At 37.4% G+C, this 19,434-nt stretch overlaps 3 protein-coding genes across 4 annotated transcripts in view; 2 read left to right on the top strand and 1 right to left on the bottom strand.

Annotated features, from left to right (window-relative positions):
- The window catches only part of vipr1b (vasoactive intestinal peptide receptor 1b), a 52,316-nt gene extending 46,846 nt beyond the window's left edge, over window positions 1-5,470 (top strand). The window contains exons 11-13 of the mRNA XM_015015251.1: window positions 462-591; window positions 887-928; window positions 1,866-5,470. Coding sequence (XP_014870737.1) covers window positions 462-591; window positions 887-928; window positions 1,866-2,054 — 361 coding nt within the window. The 3' untranslated portion in view covers window positions 2,055-5,470. The remainder of the gene's footprint in view (window positions 1-461; window positions 592-886; window positions 929-1,865) is intronic.
- A 7,435-nt stretch (window positions 5,471-12,905) lies between these two features.
- On the bottom strand, window positions 12,906-17,463 carry sec22c (SEC22 homolog C, vesicle trafficking protein). Its single transcript, XM_015015240.1, has 7 exons — window positions 17,371-17,463; window positions 16,780-16,991; window positions 16,341-16,504; window positions 16,037-16,204; window positions 15,784-15,905; window positions 15,246-15,311; window positions 12,906-15,145 (listed from the first exon to the last, which is right to left on the bottom strand). Exons 2-7 carry the CDS (start codon window positions 16,959-16,961, stop codon window positions 14,945-14,947), a joined length of 903 nt encoding a protein of 300 aa, XP_014870726.1. The 5' UTR covers window positions 16,962-16,991; window positions 17,371-17,463; the 3' UTR covers window positions 12,906-14,944.
- Window positions 17,464-17,659: 196 nt separating this feature from the next.
- nktr (natural killer cell triggering receptor) overlaps window positions 17,660-19,434 on the top strand; it is a 15,681-nt gene continuing 13,906 nt past the window's right edge. Inside the window, exons 1-2 of one of the 2 annotated variants that reach the window (XM_015015203.1) lie at window positions 17,660-17,745; window positions 18,710-18,788. In XM_015015203.1, coding sequence (XP_014870689.1) covers window positions 18,731-18,788 — 58 coding nt within the window. In that variant the 5' untranslated portion in view covers window positions 17,660-17,745; window positions 18,710-18,730. Of the gene's footprint in view, window positions 17,754-18,709; window positions 18,789-19,434 lie in introns of both variants that reach the window. The other variant, XM_015015196.1, reaches the window with a different exon arrangement.

Raw genomic sequence — 19,434 nt, 5'->3', positions numbered from 1 at the left:
ATTAAAGGTTAAAATATGGATGCATTTAAATACTTATTTTTAAGAGCTTGTTGGAAAATACACAGATTTGTCCCCCCAACTGTTGCTGCATATTTTCAGCCGATAATTCGTTTGGGTTTCAGTAAAAAATAAATAAATAAATAAATAAATAAAAACTCCTTGAAATTCCATAAAATTGCCCTTTTTATGTGCTGCCAAGCAAACTGTAGGCTTCCACTGATAGCTGCACATACGCAGCGCTCACAGTGTTCAAGTGAATTTTCTGTGATGGAGAGCATCTCGTATACCAGCGATAATGCATGAGCTATTTCCCACTGACAATTTTAATGGTCTTTTTCCCTCCGTCTCTGGTCTACTGAGATGAAATATTGTCATTGCTGTATATATAAAGACAGATTAATCATTGGTTTCGATGGAAAAAGTCGGTGGGGGGATTTCAATCTTTTGCTTTGTCATTTCAGGCGACTTGCAAAATCAACACTGCTTCTGATTCCTCTGTTTGGAATCAATTTTATAGTGTTTGCATTCATCCCAGAGCAAGTGAAGACTGAATTACGTCTCATCTTTGACCTGATTTTGGGCTCGTTTCAGGTACGGAATGTCTTTAAGGTTGAAATTATAGGGAAGAAAATGTTACATGCAGATTATATTTTTGCCATTTAGTTTTATAAATATTTTTTTTTCCTCATTGTAAAGATCTAAACAAACCATTTCAAATGCTATAACTGTTAGAGAACTTATATAAACATGCATGAGGACCATATATATATATATATATAAAGCTCTTTGAAGAACCAAAATTAGGTCCTTGAAACTGGACAAGCAAATTCAAGGTTCCAGTACTGTCGCTGTTATGACTCTTACACCTCTGTTTTTCTTTCCTTAGGGCTTTGTGGTCGCAGTCCTTTACTGCTTCCTCAATGCTGAGGTAGGTCCATGAAACATTTACATAAACTCTCATTTTAAAGCCTACAATTCCCAGGCGGACAGGACCTTCAGTTGTTTCCCTATTTACATTCACACACAGTCCTGTAAGGTGGATGGAGATTTCAGACTGCTCATTCCAGGCATCTTCTCCTCACTGAGTCTTCCTCCACTGCCGGGAGAAAGAGAGAGAGAGAGAAAAAAAACGGGCACTCTAGGCAGTGACGTGTGCAGAGGCTCTCAGTGGAGAGATGAATTATGTCCTCAGTGCTGAGCCAGATTAAATCACTTGATTCTACACTGAATGATAATAACTGGAGGACATTTTCACAAGTCCTTTATAAAGTTTCACTCCTTAAGGTGGTTTGTAGTTATTAGGTCTTTAAATGACAAAACTCAGGAACAAAATTTAAGTATTTATGTGTTGTTTTGAGCAAAAAAAAAAACTGTTAAAAACTGAATTCAAGTAGCGTAACATTAGGCGCACCCACTGTAAAGCTTAAAAGAAATGCAGTTTAGTTGAGCAATGAATCACGAATGGTAAAAAACACAACAATAATATTGTCCAAATTGTAAACAAGCAGTATAACTGTTTCCTTGGTAAAGCAAGAATAATTGAAATAACTAAGTGTCTTTTTTTTACACTTCAACTGGTGGTGGTGGTGCATAATTCTTTTATTTTCAATTATCTGAAAAAAAAATCCAAGTCCTCTTGTAATATTATAAAACAAAGTATAATAGTATAAGAAAGCTTGTATTTAATGCATGTTTGTTTAGATATATATTAAAAACCTTTGCTGTATTTAATATTCTATAATTCTTTGAAAAATGTTACATTTTCCTCTTTTAATTATACTGTTTCTTTGTGCTCCCACCTTCAAGTACAAAGTTGAGATCGGTAGCTGTGAAAATTTGACTACGGTTCCTTGTCCCGGCTGCAGGTCCAAGGGGAGATTAAGAGGAAGTGGCGGAGGTGGCACCTGCAGAGATACATGGGCTCAGACACCAAATACCAGCACCCGTCGAACAGCAGCAACAACTTCAGCACCCAGATCACCATGTTGACGCGTTGCAGTCCCAAAACGCGGCGCGGTTCGTCCTCCTGTCATGACGACTTGTCCTCCATATGAGTCACAAAACCGGAGCTGCAGACAAGCCAGCCGTATTCTTTCATGACAAGAACCTGTCATGGAAACTCGCGCACAAAAACTACACACTCACTCATCGGCACTTGTAATAAATTGTGCAAATCTATTGCTGATCATGTTTCGTTAAAAAAAAAAAAAAAAAAAAAAAAAAATTTTCTCATTTTAGCAATTTTGAATGTGTTTTTACTTATTATTTAACTTTTAGGAAAACGCTGATAGGTAAATGTTTGAGTTGAACATTTTTGATCATTTATTTAACTCTTGTTGTTTTATGTGCTGAGACACAAGACATAGTTACAGAACATATAATAATGCGATTAAAAGTATCTCTAGATGTGAACTGCACTGTAAGATACATTTTAGGTGTTATTTTAAACTGATTAAAAAATACTTATTGGAATTTAGGAACTCTTCGGAACGTTGATAAGCCATCAGTGACGATCTGAGGTTCCTGTATTTTTGCTGGAAACATTTTAATGGGTGGATTCTCGCAAATGCCAAAAGTTTAAGCAGGAAGACCAGTGTGTGACTACATGAGGGGTTTGGATCGCAAATGCTTTTTGTTTTTATACACTATCTCTCTTACACACTGACTGATAGCCTTACTGATAGCTTTCTTTTTTCCATCTATGTTGCGTTCTCTCTTTGTTTCCTGATCCCTTGACTGAGAGAATATATATATATATATTTTTTATCATTTCAGACACTGACAAGCGCCTGGTTTCAGTGCTATCAAGCAACACTTTTCACCCCAATCTCTGTTTTCTGCAGGCTGCACAATAACCTCGGAGAGAAAATACCTTGACACGACTCAGTGATTGAATGTTTACATTTACTCGGGAAGATAATTTAATGCTGTACAGACAAGTGAATAGTGTACATAAAGCGTGTGGCTACACTCCTTGTGTAGTGTGGATTAATTTATGGCTGCAAATGCTTCAATTAGCTACTAGTATTGCATTATAGATGATCAAAAGCCTCCAGATTTACACTGCTGTACAGGCTTGTTAATGTAACAGTTTCCGGTTCATTGTCTGGCAGAGTAAATGCTCGGATTTATAACGCGGAAGAGTAACGCTTACACAAAGATGCCTCCTTGATCACACTCCAGTGGACTGACAAAAGCTTGAACTCCTAAACCTCCATTTTGTATAATATTTATGGGAAGGTCCACTGACTTGTTATATTCGAAACTTACTGTCACCGGAGTCTGAAACTGACGAGGCAGCAGAGAACGCTGTAAAGCAAAGCAAAGTGACAGGGATGACTAGTCCTGTCACATTAAGGCTTTTGTCATGCTTCTCGGCTCACGCCGGGTGGACTTCAAGTCGTTCCCACATTCATGATGCAACATGGAGCATCCAGGAGAGTTTACCCAGAAAGAAGAAGAAAAAAAATCTGTCCTAAAGGTTTAACTGTTTTTTTTTTATCTTCCATTGTAAACACTTTTTTCTGAATATCACAGTTTAGATTCAAAGATACACAGTTCAATCTGATACTAAACGTAAAACAGGAGAGTCTAATCCACTTTATAATTCCAACTGTTCAAAGGTTTTTTTGTCCTGAGGGTTCTGAGGCGAGGCGGCGGAGCAGGTGCACCATGTGCAGGAACTGGAGCTCCACAGCGCAGCTGTCCAAGGTTCAGTTCCCAACCTTGAGATCTTTGTCACATGCTTCCCCCTTTTATCTGTCTCTGTCCGTTTCCTTTAGAGTTGTTCATTTTTGCAGCAATCCCTCCTACTGAACAAGCAGGCGGCAACAATGGGCAGATTATCTCTGGGAGATAAAGCATAAATACACCAGAGAGAAGCAAGGCAGTATAAAAATTAATTTTAAAAAAAAGCTTCACTTAAATTGGATAAAGTCATCTTGTGTTTTGCAATGTTTTACTTCTGCATCAGGCAAGTGGTTTGACAGCAAATGTTTTATGTCTTCCATTCTCAGAACGTTTAGCACAAGAAGCTAAATTTCATCACTTGCATCTAAATCCTGCAAAACTTTTGTGGACATACCAATGCAAACTTATCATTGATTTGAAGGTTCACAAAAAAAAAAAAATAAAAAAAAAATTGCCTAAACCACTGTGATGTTTTTCAAACTGAAGTTATTTTATGACATTTGAACTTGGACTCTTTCTACTGGATGTGGCCTTCTACTTCCAAAATCAATCTGCAAAATATCTGGTAAGGTAATAATGGCTTACAACTTTTAGAAGAATCTAACTTTAAAAATCCTTAGTTTGTTATCTTTTTTAACAAAGTAGAACCCAGAAATAGAAACAGTTATTAACGTGACACAACAGTGTAATACTAACCTAGACTGTACTTTTCTGCCAAGCCGTGTTTATACAACAGCAGCGACCAAAAGTCATGAATTGACAAAACTGAGTAATCTGCACCATTTGCAACCCAATGCTGTTTTTAAAAACACCACCCTTCTCAGTTCCTACAGTGCACCTTTGAAGTCCAAAGAAAACATCTGCAAGATATCGTGAAACAGAAAACTGGGAGGGCAATGGAAAAACTGTGGTCAAAAAGTCACGGACCCGAACCCTTTAGCATGGGAATCTGTGGGAAACTCTAGTTTTGCTCTTGTAGTCACATCTACAGTTTAGGGGTATATTTTTTTTTTAGCATATTTTTCTTTGGATTTCTGAACACAGTCTGCTCTTCCTTGATGTAATCAAGGATCAGCATCACTTGATGTAAGCAGTAAAGGACTGAAAGTGGCTCAGTTAGCAAGTTGCCCTTGTGTCACATTTTACACACGGATATAAAATCTGTCTCATTAAAACCAGTAGAAGAAACAAAAAAAAAGAACAACAGCACTGAACTCTTCCCGTAAACACATCGTGCGTCTCAAGATGCCTTCAATGTAATTGTGTGAATTTGCTTATATTTACCCTTTATTAATGATAATTACTATAAATAGATTTGCACATGCAGCTGTACATGTTGATCCGCTCTGTTTTTGCTACGGTGAAAAATAATGAGTAAACATTAAAAGGTGTTATTGAACCAACACATATTCTAATGTGGGCTTAATGTGAACATTCTGTATTGAATTTGGTGTGTGTGATTTTTTTGGGGGGCAAACTTGTAAATACGAGATAAGTGCATATCCAGTGCATATTGTTGTGAAACTTCAAATGTACTGTGTGTGTGCGCGTGTGCATGTGTGTGTGTGTGTGTGTGTAAGTGTTTATATGGCTGACAGTTCTGTAAATACAAAACTGTACATGTTTTGAAATCTGCTTTTGTATCATCTTAATCAGTCTGTTGTCATTTTATTATGTCATTTTCACTGCAAACAGAAATATATTGACAGGGATGATTATTGATAAAAATGTTGGCTTTGTTCCACTTGAAATGAAGGAAATAAATTTAGAGCAAAAAGCATGGAGTTCATCCTGGTTGTGGGATTATTTTTTGATTTAAGAGACATTTTCAAGGTCACGACCCTAACCCTGACCCTGAAATAACTTGTTCACACTGTGTTTGAATATTCCTATTTTGGATCCAGCACTTTTTTTTTTTTTTTTTCATTTGACATTTTTTCCAGATTTAAATAACAGATATACTGGTAAAATACCCAGTCAAACACCCAGTTGAATGCACTTACTGCTGCTATCTATGTACTTAAGTGTTTCACCTGATAAGAATGTGCAATACCACCAGAAAACAGGAGCAGCTGTGTTTGTAACAGGCAGATAAGAGGTCTGGAAGTACTCTGTGAGGCTCACAAAAGGAATTATCTCAGTAATGACTGCATTTTGTCACTTGAATTGTGCAAAGGGTCGCAGTGCCCTTCGGAGACAAAAATGACCAGAAAATACCTTTAAAATACGGTTCAGACTTTCAGTTAAAAAAATGTAAGCGTAAGCACCTTCCGTATATGAAACACTGTGCTAAAATATTATTTTACCACACGATTAGAGGAAGAAAAGAAACATTACAGATTGCAAAGGTCAGTCAAGTCATGACAGGTTAGCGTGGATATGCTAAGCCTGCTTAAATAACCATGAATACTTTGTTTAGTAAGAGGAATCCTTCAGATTCTTTAATGCGTAGTTCTCTATTACTTTCATCAGTTTAGCAAAACAGATAGAAGTTGTCTTCACAGGCTTCAGCTAAAGAGATCAAATGGGAGAAATGTGATTTTGTTGTCAAGGAAGCCAGTTTGTATCCTTTACAGCTGCTTCACCCTTTTCGAGGTGAAGAAACTAGACAACAGCTGCCTCTTTGATCATAAAAATGCTCTTAAGCAGAATCGCATAATTTCACTTCCACAAGTCTTGAGAAGCAAGTCCAGAGTTCCTCATTCACCCATTCAGCCACGGCTTCCACTATAGATGCCAATGACATTATTTGCTAAAAAAAAAAAAATAGAAAAAAATAATAACCTCAACAAACAGTGGAATGTGCATTATGTTTTCATATTGTTTTTTTTTTAGCGTGAGGGTTAAGGGGTTAATACTTTCACTTGCAAAGGATCTGGGATCCAGTGGTAGAGGGCTGTCAGTGAGACAGTGAGGGATTCTATCCATCCTGCTGACCCCCTGCTGTTGGGGTCAGCAGGGGGTCTGGTGCCTATCTCCAGCAAGAGGCAGGGTCACCCTGGACAGGTCGCCAGTCCGTCGCAGGGCAACACAGAGACAGACCGGACAAACAACCATGCACACACACACTCACACCTAGGGAGAATTTAGATTAACCTGACACTCATGTTTTTGGGCTGTGGGAGGAAGCTGGAGTACCTGGAGAGAACTCACGCGTGCACAGGGAGAACATGGACTTCAGGCAGAAAGACCTCAGGCTGGGAATCAAACCCAGGACCTTCTTGCTGCAAGGCAACAGCTCTACCAACTGTGCCACTGTGCAGCCTCGTGCAGGGATTTGATTCTCTAAATATCTGATCCTGTACATGAACAATAGCCAGTGTTGCAGCTCCTTTGGCAGACAAATGAACTCAAGATGACGTAATTCAAGAGTCTTTTGTGCTCTAGAACTCTTCATGGTTCATTTGCAGGTCTGGTTTATTCATGACCTCCATAACAAAGTGATACAAGTGACCTTGGTCTAATATGCCAAGGTTAGAGTTGCTGTGTTGCTATCTGTGAAATCTTGCTCTTCTTTCCTTTACCTACACTTCACTAAGATTGTTAGATAAGTTCAATCAACACACTTTAATAGTTTAAAACTACTCCTAAGGGTTTGTATGTCAGTTGTTCCTCTAAGCATTAAGGATTTTTGCTGTGGTTCATCGTAGACTTCCTGCAATCTGCGACACCAAAAGGAAAGACAAACTCAGCTATAAGAAATGTTGTTAATCCAGATTCCTTGGTTTATTTGCCTTTAGGTCCACCATTTCTTTGGTGCAATAAAATGCAAATGAGGATATGTACAACATGATTTAGTGTTCATGGAAATTGTAGAAAATACAAACAAATGCACAGATGGGCAGACTGTTATATCAAACTGTTTGTAATGATTACAAACATTAACCCTAAGGCTAAACAAACAAACAAGAAAAAAAAAATCCATAATTCTAAAATAAAATAAAATACAAAGAAAATCTGCAGTGAGCATTCCCCAGAGTAGAAAGGTGAGTTTTTATCTAAACTCAGGTTTTATGCAGAACCTGTCAGAAACATGTGAGACAGAATCTGGATGAAAATTTTTTAAAATGTTTTTTTTTTTTTTTTTTTTTTTTTTTTTTTTTGCAACTCTTAAATTGTGAGACAGTTGTCTTGCCCTTGAGCATTTTTCAAAATGTATGAAACTGGTGAAATAATCATGGGGGACTGAGGGGGAAGTCTGGAGAGTTCAGTGATTGAGTAAGTTATAGTCAAACAGCTAAGATAGTGTTTTTATCAACAACACAGCTGTTCTGAGATCAACTCAGGTTATTTCCCTCCTGCTTAAAAAGGACATTTTCTCTTGCAAAGCTTTGATTGCTTATTATGTTTATGTCTTCTTGTAATTACCTTCAAAGCAAAACACAGAGAATGCATATCCTTGATGATCTCTGCCTGCTGTTACTATTGATTAATCATATTCCTTTTGTTCGCACCATGGAGAAAAACAGGCATTAATCATTGGACAGAGCGTCACACACGTGTGAAGGTTTTCTGCATAACTCCCAGATCCTAAAGATATTCTGCTGTTGTCCTTTCATCCAGATTTTTCAGGCATTTCTCCTTGGTTTACTGGAGAGTGATTTATCAAACATCCCCAATGCTCATTACACAGCAAAGGGGAAGTGATTTTAAAAGCTGTAGAATTTGATTTATGGATAAGTGGCGTGTAAGCAAGCTTGTGAAATTGCTGCTTGCACTTATACAATACCAGGATGTTAGATCGCTCTTGATTTCACTGCATCGTTCATTTGCAGAATGTATGACTCATGGAGGATTTAGAATATTGGCTCAGTTGCTTTCCAATCCAGTCTGAGCTGATTTACCGAGAATATTCTTTATTAGACTGAAAAACTCTGAAGAAGTTCTATTTTTCAGCCAGACCACTGATTAGTTGACAAGATAATTCTAGAATTGAATTTATTTGAATCACATATCAAACTATTTTTTTTTTTTTTTTTGTAGTTTGGACATGTGTTCTGCCTTGCAGAATTATAGTATAAAGACCACTGATACTGTTTCACATTTTGTAAAGTTACAACCATAAATCAATTCAGCAGTTTCTTGTTTTATGATTCTTACTTGTCCACAAGTCAGAGAAGAAACGTTGTGGCTCAACAGCTTCCTTCTTACAACCTGTTTATCCAAAAAGCCCCCCGCCTTATGAACTGTTGAGCATCCTAATACCAAACTCAGGACCCACACAGCTGGAACGCATTGAGTTTAAAGGTTTCTGAGCTTTAAGAGAACACAGTAGGAATCTGAAATGAGCTGAATAAATGTTTGACTAAATCCTTTAGACAACACTAGGAGGCTGCAAACAAACCCTCCAAACACCAGAAATGTATGGGCATCTTTTTTTTCTTTTCTTTTTTTTATTAACAGTTCAGCAAATCTTGGTTTTTGTTTAGCCATAAAAACAGTCACGCTTGGCAGGTCCAAAGACCTCAACGTCCGACCATATTTAGAGATCAAAATATTTCTTTTTAGCTTAAATTTTATTTTCAGTCACATTTCATGTTTATTTTCAGTCCAGTTCTCACAACTATCTGACAACACCAATCAACAAGAACAAAGAAATCTAGCACAGTTTTGAGAAGGTCTCCAGAGGCACGTTGAGAATAACGTTACCCAGAACATCTTAAGATTGCACAAAGCTTCAATGGTAAGGCCGTTGTGGTTTATAATTGCAGTGTAAATGTACAGTAACCGTGACATGTGGCTTGCGTCATCTTTGAGAATTTGCAGAGTGAATGACTGCAAAGCGAATAGGATCATGTTATTCTCTACTCACATGGCTACAAAATCCAATTGTCCCACTCTACAACAAATACCACACTGTGATCCACCAGCCCTCATTTGCCTTTTAGAACAAAAGACTGCTAATTTTAAGATTAAATCTTCAGGTGAATTGACAGAGGTCAATCCTGCAACCTCTTCAGTATAAAATGAACTGAGAGAAGCCCATATATAACTTAAAATACCGTAAGGTTTTTGGCACTTTGGTTGCTACACAAAACTGGTTGCAATCAAAATGATCTCACCAAGCTACAATGCCATGATCAGACACGTTGCAGAAAGGAGACGTCTCCTTCCAGTTAGGAGGAAGCACACACAGCTCCAAATTGCGCAAATAGCCTGGATACAAGGAAACTTAGTGAAGTTGTGGGAAAGAGAAACCTTTGCACTGTATGTAGCAACGGGAAGCGAGCAGATGCAGGAGGAAAAACATGAGCAGCAGCTCAGGGTTTCAAATAAAAATAAATAAATCAAATTTGGAAGTTGTATTAGCATTCATAGTAAAACAATTTCAAGCTGCAGAGACTCACTGGAAAACAAAAGGATTCTGGATCTTTTACACACAATTCCTTCTGACAGATAAACAATGACATTTGTACACAGACTGCATGTATCAACTATGACAATCCATCATCTATGACAATCCTAACTCTATTTCCCTCAAATTGGTTTAGTCTCCCTGCACTCCTCTACTCTACTACTGGATCTAACTTCAGTTGTTTCCTACAGAACATATGGGAAATAAAAAGGTCAAAGTCATAATATTACCTTGCACACATAACTTTGTCGGGGGCTCATTCACCAGAATGTCTTAAGGCGTGCAATTCATCACTTTTGATAGTCTGTGCATTTGCTTATCTGCAGCATAATAGGAGTCTTGCCATATCCATCATTGTCTGATCGTTGTCAGCCTCTGTCAGTAGGGGAATATTCAATATGAGGTGCCATCCTGAATAAAAACATAAATAGTTTTGGGATTCCAGCCTCATCCTATTTGCTTTCCCAGGAGGATGGTGTATTTGCCACAACACCAACCACACCCTTGAGCAGCAATATACTTAAAAACTCATACTTTTACAGATTCAAATTAGTGTTTTTTTTTTTGTTGTTGTTTTTTTCCCACCGCTTTCTAAATGTAAACCTGTTTTAATTAATTCATGACATTTTGTAAGGCATGGATGGACGCCTGGAAATGCAAATATTTTCTATCATTTTTGTTCAGAATTACCCAGATATGAACTTACAAGAAGTTCTCTGATGCAACAATCTGATTCATTCATAGTATTTATGTGTAAAAATGTGAGCGTCACAGGATTCATTTATTTGTTCAGAAAAATAAAATAACATTTCTCATTTCCTGATGTTAGATGCTTCCTCACAGAGATAGCAAGACTCAAGGACCCGGGTATAACAGGGGAGTGATTCATTGAAAACTTAATGGAAAACCCTGAAGCGGGGGCCATCAAATGGGCAAAAGACCTGTAACAAAGATTAAAAAGATAGGAGTGAGTGCCAAAATGACTCACTCTGATTAAATCCTTCAAGCCTCAGACTCATTTGACACAGTCCCACTCCAAGACAACAACTTTAGCGTCAGCATCACGCCTGATCTTCCAAACAAAATTATTTTAGGGAGTTTTGCTTCCTACCAGGATGAATGGAGAGCAATTTTTCTGAAGTAAAAAGGACAAAAATTCATTTTTACTTAGTACACTTGCGAGCTTATAATTTGAAAACATACTTTAAAGCAATCATATTTGGTTTGGTTCAAGACTTCAAAAATAAAAGCACTCAAGTGTAAGGCTGGAAATGTTACTGCATTAAAAGTTTAATTTATATTCATGTTTTGAAACATCTTTACTACGGGTGCTTTGCAGTCTGCACTGTTACGGCTTTACGTCCTGTCAGGAGTCTGAGAAATGATGTTCTTACTCTGCAACTCTTTGAACCCGGCACATAAAAAAAAAATTAATAAATAAAAAAAACAACAACACTTGAACGCGTGAGTGACATGAATGTAGAGTCAACATTTGTGCATATTCATCAGTGGGTGACATTACACAGCACCGAGGAAAGCAAAGTAGTGCGTCTGCCAAGAGGTCAGACCATTTTGACACATGGAAGTAATGGAAGTCTTCCTTTCTGCTGAATTATTCAGATGATCATAAGACAAACATTTATTTTAAAAGGGAAAATAAATGCCGCTGTTCTGTGAAGATGCTCGGGGAGAAGGGACAGGAGGAAAAATGTGAGCCATAAACATTTCACCAGGACCACCCATGCTTTTAAATACATTGGTGACTTGCTTTAAAATTGATGCTATCAGCCTTGTTAGAGAACTTCCAGTTGTTTCTAAGCTTTGAACTAAATGAAATAATAATAATAATAAAAAAAAACGATTTTGTTTGGAGAAAAGGACACAAATATTTCAACTATTGCAAAGTAATGAAACAAAACAGATGACATTAACTGTCACTCAGATATGGAAGTGTTTTACTTCATTATGACTTCATCTCTTCATCAAATTTCTGTGCTGGCAGACCACAGAAGCATGTTGGTAATTGGTGTTTATGCTGGTTGATCTATTACTCCACTGTTTTACCGTTAGAACAGTATTTGGGTTTACAAGGTTGTAGACTGTTTCAGTAACAAATTCATAGCAAAACAAACTGTGCAGTGAGCAAAATCTGTTTATCATTAGTTACATTCTTATGGGAATAAATACCTGAGAGTATCACGAGGAAAAAGCCCATATTGGGGTTTCCACAACACCACTGCACGACAATATTCAGATGCACAATGTTGTTATTCTCTGCAGTTTCTTTTCACGTTTGCAATGCTAATCTTTGGGCTTTGTCCTAACTTAAAGCCAAATGATCATGCATAGCTTAGAAGGGAATTATCTGTTCCAGTCAGACTGTGCTGTGAGCAAAATCTGTATCTGATATAAATCTGAGCTGCCAACTCTGCAACAACCTGTTGGGTTGACGGCCAAACTTCAGCATTGTAAACAGCGCCATCTGGTGTTAAACTAGAGAAACTACAGCGGTGCGTTTCTGCAGCAGACGCAGGCATGATTTTGCCTCGAGTTTATGTGAAATTCTAGCTGGCGGTTACATCTCTAACTAAAATATAAACAAATAAATATGTAAATGTTGACATTACAAACATGATAGAAAAAATAAGTACTAAGAAATACTAAGTTTCAACTTAACCTATTTATATTTATCATATTTGATTACTTGAGGATCTGCAATGGGGAAATCAGTTTAATTGCTGACGAAAACATAATTTTAACTCCGTTTAGAATCATTATGAAAAAAAAAATCTAGTCAATAGAACACATATCCTGCAGTAAAAGAAATTATAGAGGAATAAGAATAATTTTGACTATTAGATCATTTCAAATATTTGTAATTTTATTTTAAAATCCCCCAACTTTTTACATTTATCAACGACTTAATTAACAGGGAAAAGACAGATTCCATACATCTCTATTGAACCCATGATGCTAATAGCTACTAACATTAACTTTCACTGCTTGGTACGACTCAAACTTGCAACTAAAAGTTGTTGTAAAAACAAAACAATCATTATATGAGTTATTACATGACACTTCAACTTTTCATCTTCCTTTCATAAATTTGTACTCAAACATAAATGTGAGAACTTCAACCTAAAGGACGATGTGTTGATCCCCAGAAACATATAGAAAAATTAAAATATAAATTCACTCAAAATTTTAAACATTCAATAATAAAACCTTGACAATCTTTACATAATAGTGCAGCTTTTTAAAACTAACTATATTTAAGAAATGAGTGCTTTCATATCATTATCTGTTGAAAAAGACAGAACTAAAATGTCAAATGCCCTGATCAAAAATTTTTAAGAAGATTTTGTAAACCTACGAGCTGCCCACATCAATTTTAGTCGATTAAAATTTCTGTTTAAGAACCAAAACGCAAGAAGATTCAAGAAGGAAAGCATTCAAAATGTGATTTTGCATCCTTCTTACTTACTTAAATTAGGCACAAAGGCTACGTCACACCAAGTAAAAACGGGCTCACGGAAAAAACTCATTGATTTTGGAGTGATTAGTACCGTTAGCATAAATCAGACAGCTGTCTTTGTGTTTAATCCCTGGGGACTGTAGATCCTTACCTTAACTACAAGATATCCATAAGAATACAATTTAAAATTAAACATGTTGCATGATAAGACAGAGATGCTAACAAAAGCAGCTTTGCTTTACTCTATTGTATGCTTGAAATCCTCTTTTGCAGCCTGAATTAAACAATTTCTTAAAGGGTCGTAGAAACGCTTCACTCTAAATAGCCTCTGACTTTATTTTAGACACATTGTTGATATGTAAAATAGCTCATTTGAGTTTCCTTCACACAGGAATGGCTTCCATGCAGAAAAATGTTGTTACTGTGACTCAGTAGGACTCAGTACATCGTTTCTTACCGACCAGTCAGTCAGTGCAGATGAAGCCAAAACTGAAAGATTTCAATCACTGGCCCATTTCTCAGTTCGTCTCTACTTAGGATACATCTCTAGCTGATTTAATACAATAAATACTTAGAAGTGTAAGAAAATGTGTGCAGGTAGCAGAGGTTATTGAAAGCATATAAATAGCTTTAACGTCAAACAGAGCCTTCAGTGTTATAGCAGCTAAGCACATGCCTGAGAAAATGTAAAAAAAGGTAACTGAACCCAACCACTTTGCCACATTTTAAAACAGGAACCGGACCATGTTTCTGTAAAAAAAAAAAACTTTGATTTAGGCTTTTGTATTGGATGACTGCGTTCTGAATCATAGAGAGCCAACAAGCAGCACTAAGAGCTATCCTTCAGTTCACCTAATGCTAATCCAAACTATAAAATAAGAAATTATGTTCCTACAAAAGCAACATGTTTTCACTTGTAAAAACATGTCCTTCCTATCTTAAAAGTACAATAATTACAAACCGTCAGAGAACGTTTTAAAGCGATTATGCAGCATTAACGAAAAGGCCTGGAAAAGCTGAAAAGAAAAAAAAAATGGAAGCAGAACACGAGTAAAAATGAGTCATACGATTAAAAAGTAGCCACCACTGTTGAGACTGGCTAATGGTCCCCATGTAGAAAATAGTGAGAAACCATGTATGAAAAAAAACATCTCCGGCTTTCTTGAAAATGTCTTTTTTGTTCTTATTTTGATTTGAAAGCTTCCAGACCGACTGCTAGTCTTTGTTTCCTTGCCTTAAAAAACAAAGCTAAGACATCAGCTATGTACAAGAGAACGCTAGTTTGAACTTCCGCAACACAACTTCATTCATTGTCGTCTTCAAGTTATTGTTAAAACAAGTCCACCCACGGTGAAGCAGGTGGTTTACATATTCCTCCATCTGAATACTGGGTCGGCGCGGCACACTGAACAGTTCCGAACTCCTCACACTCCACAGTCGTCGGTTCTGTGATGGATTCTGCGAGTGAGGGTGAGCGAGGTGGAGAGGGAGGCGACGGAGATGTGGAAGAGGAGCTGCCATACGTTCCTCAAGCCGAGCAGGTACAAGTTGCATAGGACGATCACGCCTAAAAGAAGGAAGGACTTCAGCTTCTTCAGGGACGAGTGGAACAGGTAGAGGTGGCACTACGGACACGGTAACAAGAAGACGTGTTAGCCGGAGTTTGGCAAGAGGCTGTTACTGTTCGCGATGAGCAGCTGTGTCAACCTGCCAACCGTTATTTACCTGAAGAGCACAGCAGACGAACGCAAAGAGAAATGCCGCAACGTTCCAAATGCCTTCGTAGTCATCCTTTTGGAAAGGCACATTAAAAACAGTTGGGTTAGCTTCAGTCTTTGCTGACAATCTGCTCCTCCATATTTTAGATTAAATGAACCATCTAAAAATAAAGAAAATGACAAAACAGCTCAAATGCAATTGCTTTTTGTAACCGCTTGCTGTGTACAGTTCCAGTCAGAAGTCTGCAGATACAAATTGGCAGAATAAATTTGGGGCTTTTAGTAATTTATCTCTAAACATTGTTTGTTCAGGGTGGACTGATCTCATACAAAAAGAAGAATTAGGTGCAGAAGGTTTGCATATATAGAGAGCTGTATGCAGTTGTATTAAACTGCAGTTTTGAACCTGTCAGCTGTATTATGATTTCCAAATAACAATAAAGAAAAAGCATTCCACTACAAATAGCCAAGAATAGTCTGAACAAAAAAAAAAAAAAAAATCTTCAGCTGGTAAACCTTTGATCAGACCCTTGAACTGGTCACACCTGGAATGTGTTCTCTGCGAGGTGCACCCCACGGATCACGTTCAAGGACGCACACATGATATTTAGGACAAGAGAAAGGATGCCTGGGGCGCTCACTGGTTCAAGCCTCTGATTTACACCAGCTGGAATGAAAGAAAACAACAACATACCTTTATCACATTAAGATAGCGTAATATAAACCCTCCTAATACCTGTATTACTTTAGCATGAAGTATGAGAGACTGATTGTGAACTGCGTTAGTGGATGCAACACCTTGTTCTATGTGCCCATTTGCTGTCCCGTTGGTCAGCTCCACTTCATCCGCGTTGATCAGTTGAGGTGGACGGATCCTCAGGTCCTCTTGGACCTCTGCCAGAGTCACCTCCAGAGCAGGACCTCCACTCTGGTTGTACTGCTGCTTCAGTTTTTGAATAGTGCTGTCTATTAGGTAGAAATCATAACAATATTTACATTTGGATGGATAGATTCAACTTATTTTGAACACACTCTTCACTAGACAAAAGCATAAGAGCATTGTAGAAAATGTTTTGCAAAATATTTTTTTTTCTCCCCTCACCAAATTCCAAAAATGGATATGGCCTGGCTGCCAGGGAAATGACAGTGCTGTTGAAGCATGCGGTGAACTCCCAACGCAGGTCTTCTAGGAAGCAGAAGGCTTTAGCAACAGGGAGGCTGCTGTGGCACACGCTCATGTAGGATACACCCTCTGAGGAGACGAAGCTGAACAGGTGAGAGGAGACAAGGTGTTTGGTAAACAAGCAGCCCGGCACAGCGAGGCGTGGATGACCTCGTGTCGGCACCAGAGGGTCCAGGCATGGGCTGATTCCCGGCAGATATAGCAGGAATCAAATAAAAATAAAGAACTAGGACATTATCGTAATTAGAGATGAACCCGCAACTTTCCAGGGTTTTTTTATTTTATTTTTTTGGGCTATGCCTAATATGTTCACTTTCTTAAATAAAAAAAAGAATTGTTCAGGTTTCAGAATCCTTACTATATATTGAGCTTCTGGCCTTTAACGGTGCCCCTCTCAGGGAGACGGGGCAGAGACTTGCTGATGGTCCTGAGCTGCTGCTTCCTCTCCTGGAGCTCTTTATTGTGCTCAAAGTCGGTGGAAGCTGACAGAGGGAGTCCATCCCTGACCCGCACCACGAACGCAAACAGGATCAGAGACATGATAGCCTGAGTCTGTGGAGGATATGCAGCCTGCATGGGGCAGACGGAAAAAAGAGATGAAGATAATTACCATTTAAAACACTTTGCTTAGTTTGGCACAACAGTTATCTTGGGTGGTCATTATAACGCATATCAGACATGTTATTACAATCATATGTCTAATCATAGTTTTAGAAATGTAATTGGAAACTATGAGATTATTATGTAATGAACCTAGTGCAATAAAGATTGGATTAACCTGCAATCAACATACAAACGTCCAATTAAATGTTTGTATTAACGTAATAATATTCAGAGATTATTAATATGTCCTTACATATACTGCGTAAGAAGGAAAATAATTATTAATTTAGAAATTAACCTTAATTTATCATGTTCATTTAGATTACACGTTTAAGTTACACCTTACCTCATTGTTATGGAGTTCATGCTGCACCTTGTTACAATGCTACTGTAAGTTAGCTCACAACAGCATCATACAAGCCAATCACACTGCTCACTGAAAAGCCAACCTCCGATAAACAACCTACGAGGGTAATTAGTAATTCATATAAACAAGAGTGAAGAGCCTATAAACAAATGCGAGTAGGACGGCTGATTTAAATTGTCCAGGGAGCTAACTTGATTTCTGTTTCTGGATAACAACCACCAAAACAAATCTTCTACGGTACAGCAGGAGGGACAAACTTCCCAAAGGAAACCCCTACTCTTAAAAAGAAGAAGGAAGTAGCACAAGCTAACGGTTTACCGTCAGTGACTAGCTCGTTTTACCCGGCTAGCTACTGTACGTGGGTAAGTTATTTAATATTAATTAGCTCTAAATATATAATGCGAGTTGGAAGCTTTGAATAAATTTGTGTAGTACCCGGATAAATGTTTTTAATGAAAGAAACGGTAGATAATGCAATGGAAGTTGCTACGCAAACAGCACCTAGCGCAGCTAGCACTAGATAGCTGAGAGGTAGCTAGTGCAACCATTTTGATAGCGCCTATGTTGTTTGTTTTACCAAGTGAACAATGTATTCTCATTTTATTGTATTTTTAGCTCTCCTAGTGAACTGTAACACAGCTTTGTTGTCGTGTTATATTGTGACGGAATTGCAATAGACGGCATAAATGTGTTCTTTTGTAAAAAGGTTAATTGTTTTTCTAAAGTGGGATGTATCCTTAAATTTGACAAAATTGTTATTTTTGGGCAGTTTCTCTTGAATTTATTTTTGGGGTCCATAATAGCTGTTTTAACACATTTTAAATATTTTTTCAGCTTTACTATGACAACTTACGTAAAGTGTGGCCACCTTCCTTATCTTTAACTAGTTGAACACAAATCCAGCTGTGGAGCTCTAAGGACAATGTAGGATGAGATCGCATGACATAAATAAGCTTTAATGCATTAAGATAGATGTGCAGTTATGAATACTCTGCACTACTGTAGAATATCGTTTGATGTTGAAATAAATTGTTCTCTATTTTTAGCAGTGTACAGTTGCAGTCTGAATGTGACACTCCCAGCTAAACCTCCAAAGTAAACACTCTAACATAATACACATAATGCAACCAACACAATGCAGTTCTGTGATGGTGGTGGGGCCATCAAGTCAAGAACACAATCACTTTAAGCTTTTCATCTTAACTGTGTACATAGTTTATTTAATCACAGGCACAGCAAGATCAGGACTAATAGAAAAGTTAATTTAACTCTTTGGCTTTTTCTCCTCATTTTCTTTGTACTTGCCCTGTGTTTTTAGGTCACATGCACTTTGACCACAATGGGAGTAAAAGACCGCCCTCAGTGTTACTTTGATGTGGAACTCAACCGGGAGCCAGGTAAGGAAATCATTATTTGTCAAATTAGGAGAAAACAAGTAAACAGCACAGGTTTCATTTTTAAACCATGAACTTTTAACAGAAACCTTCACTGTGATATTTTTTCTTTAATTCTAACAAATGAAAGTGAAACACACAGTGGTTCACTAACCTGATAGACTGGTTTGGTCTCCACTGTTCCAAATCAGTGTATCAGCTTTGAAGGGTTGTTTGGAAGTGTTGTCCTGGAGTGGTTGTTTTGTTTTTGTTATGTTTGTGGTAACTATGTGAGAATGTCAGGTAACACTTTATTTGAAGGTGGGTGAATAAAACGGTCATGACACTGTCATAAACATGACATAACACATGTCATGAACATGAATAAGCCTTCATGAATATTTATGATTGTTGTCATAAAGCATCATTTGGTAAATTATGACACTTTTAATACAAAGTTGACATTATTCAAAATGTCTTTGTTATGACAACTTGACATTAACCAAGATATCATTACTGATATAAATTTGTTATAAAAGAATTAATGATTGCACTTTAAAAATTAGGTAACTTCATGTTATTAAAGGTAAAGTTTAAACAGTAATGATTTCTTGGTTAATGTCAAGTTGTCATAACAAAGACATTTTGAATAATGTCAACTTTGTATTAA

Source organism: Poecilia latipinna, unplaced genomic scaffold, assembly GCF_001443285.1.
Source record: "Poecilia latipinna isolate Pla-1442-1.1 unplaced genomic scaffold, P_latipinna-1.0 Scaffold71, whole genome shotgun sequence".
Taxonomy (NCBI): Eukaryota; Metazoa; Chordata; class Actinopteri; order Cyprinodontiformes; family Poeciliidae; genus Poecilia; species Poecilia latipinna.
The sequence above is the reverse complement of the archived record's forward strand: the minus strand, read 5'-3'. Positions and strand labels throughout refer to the sequence as shown.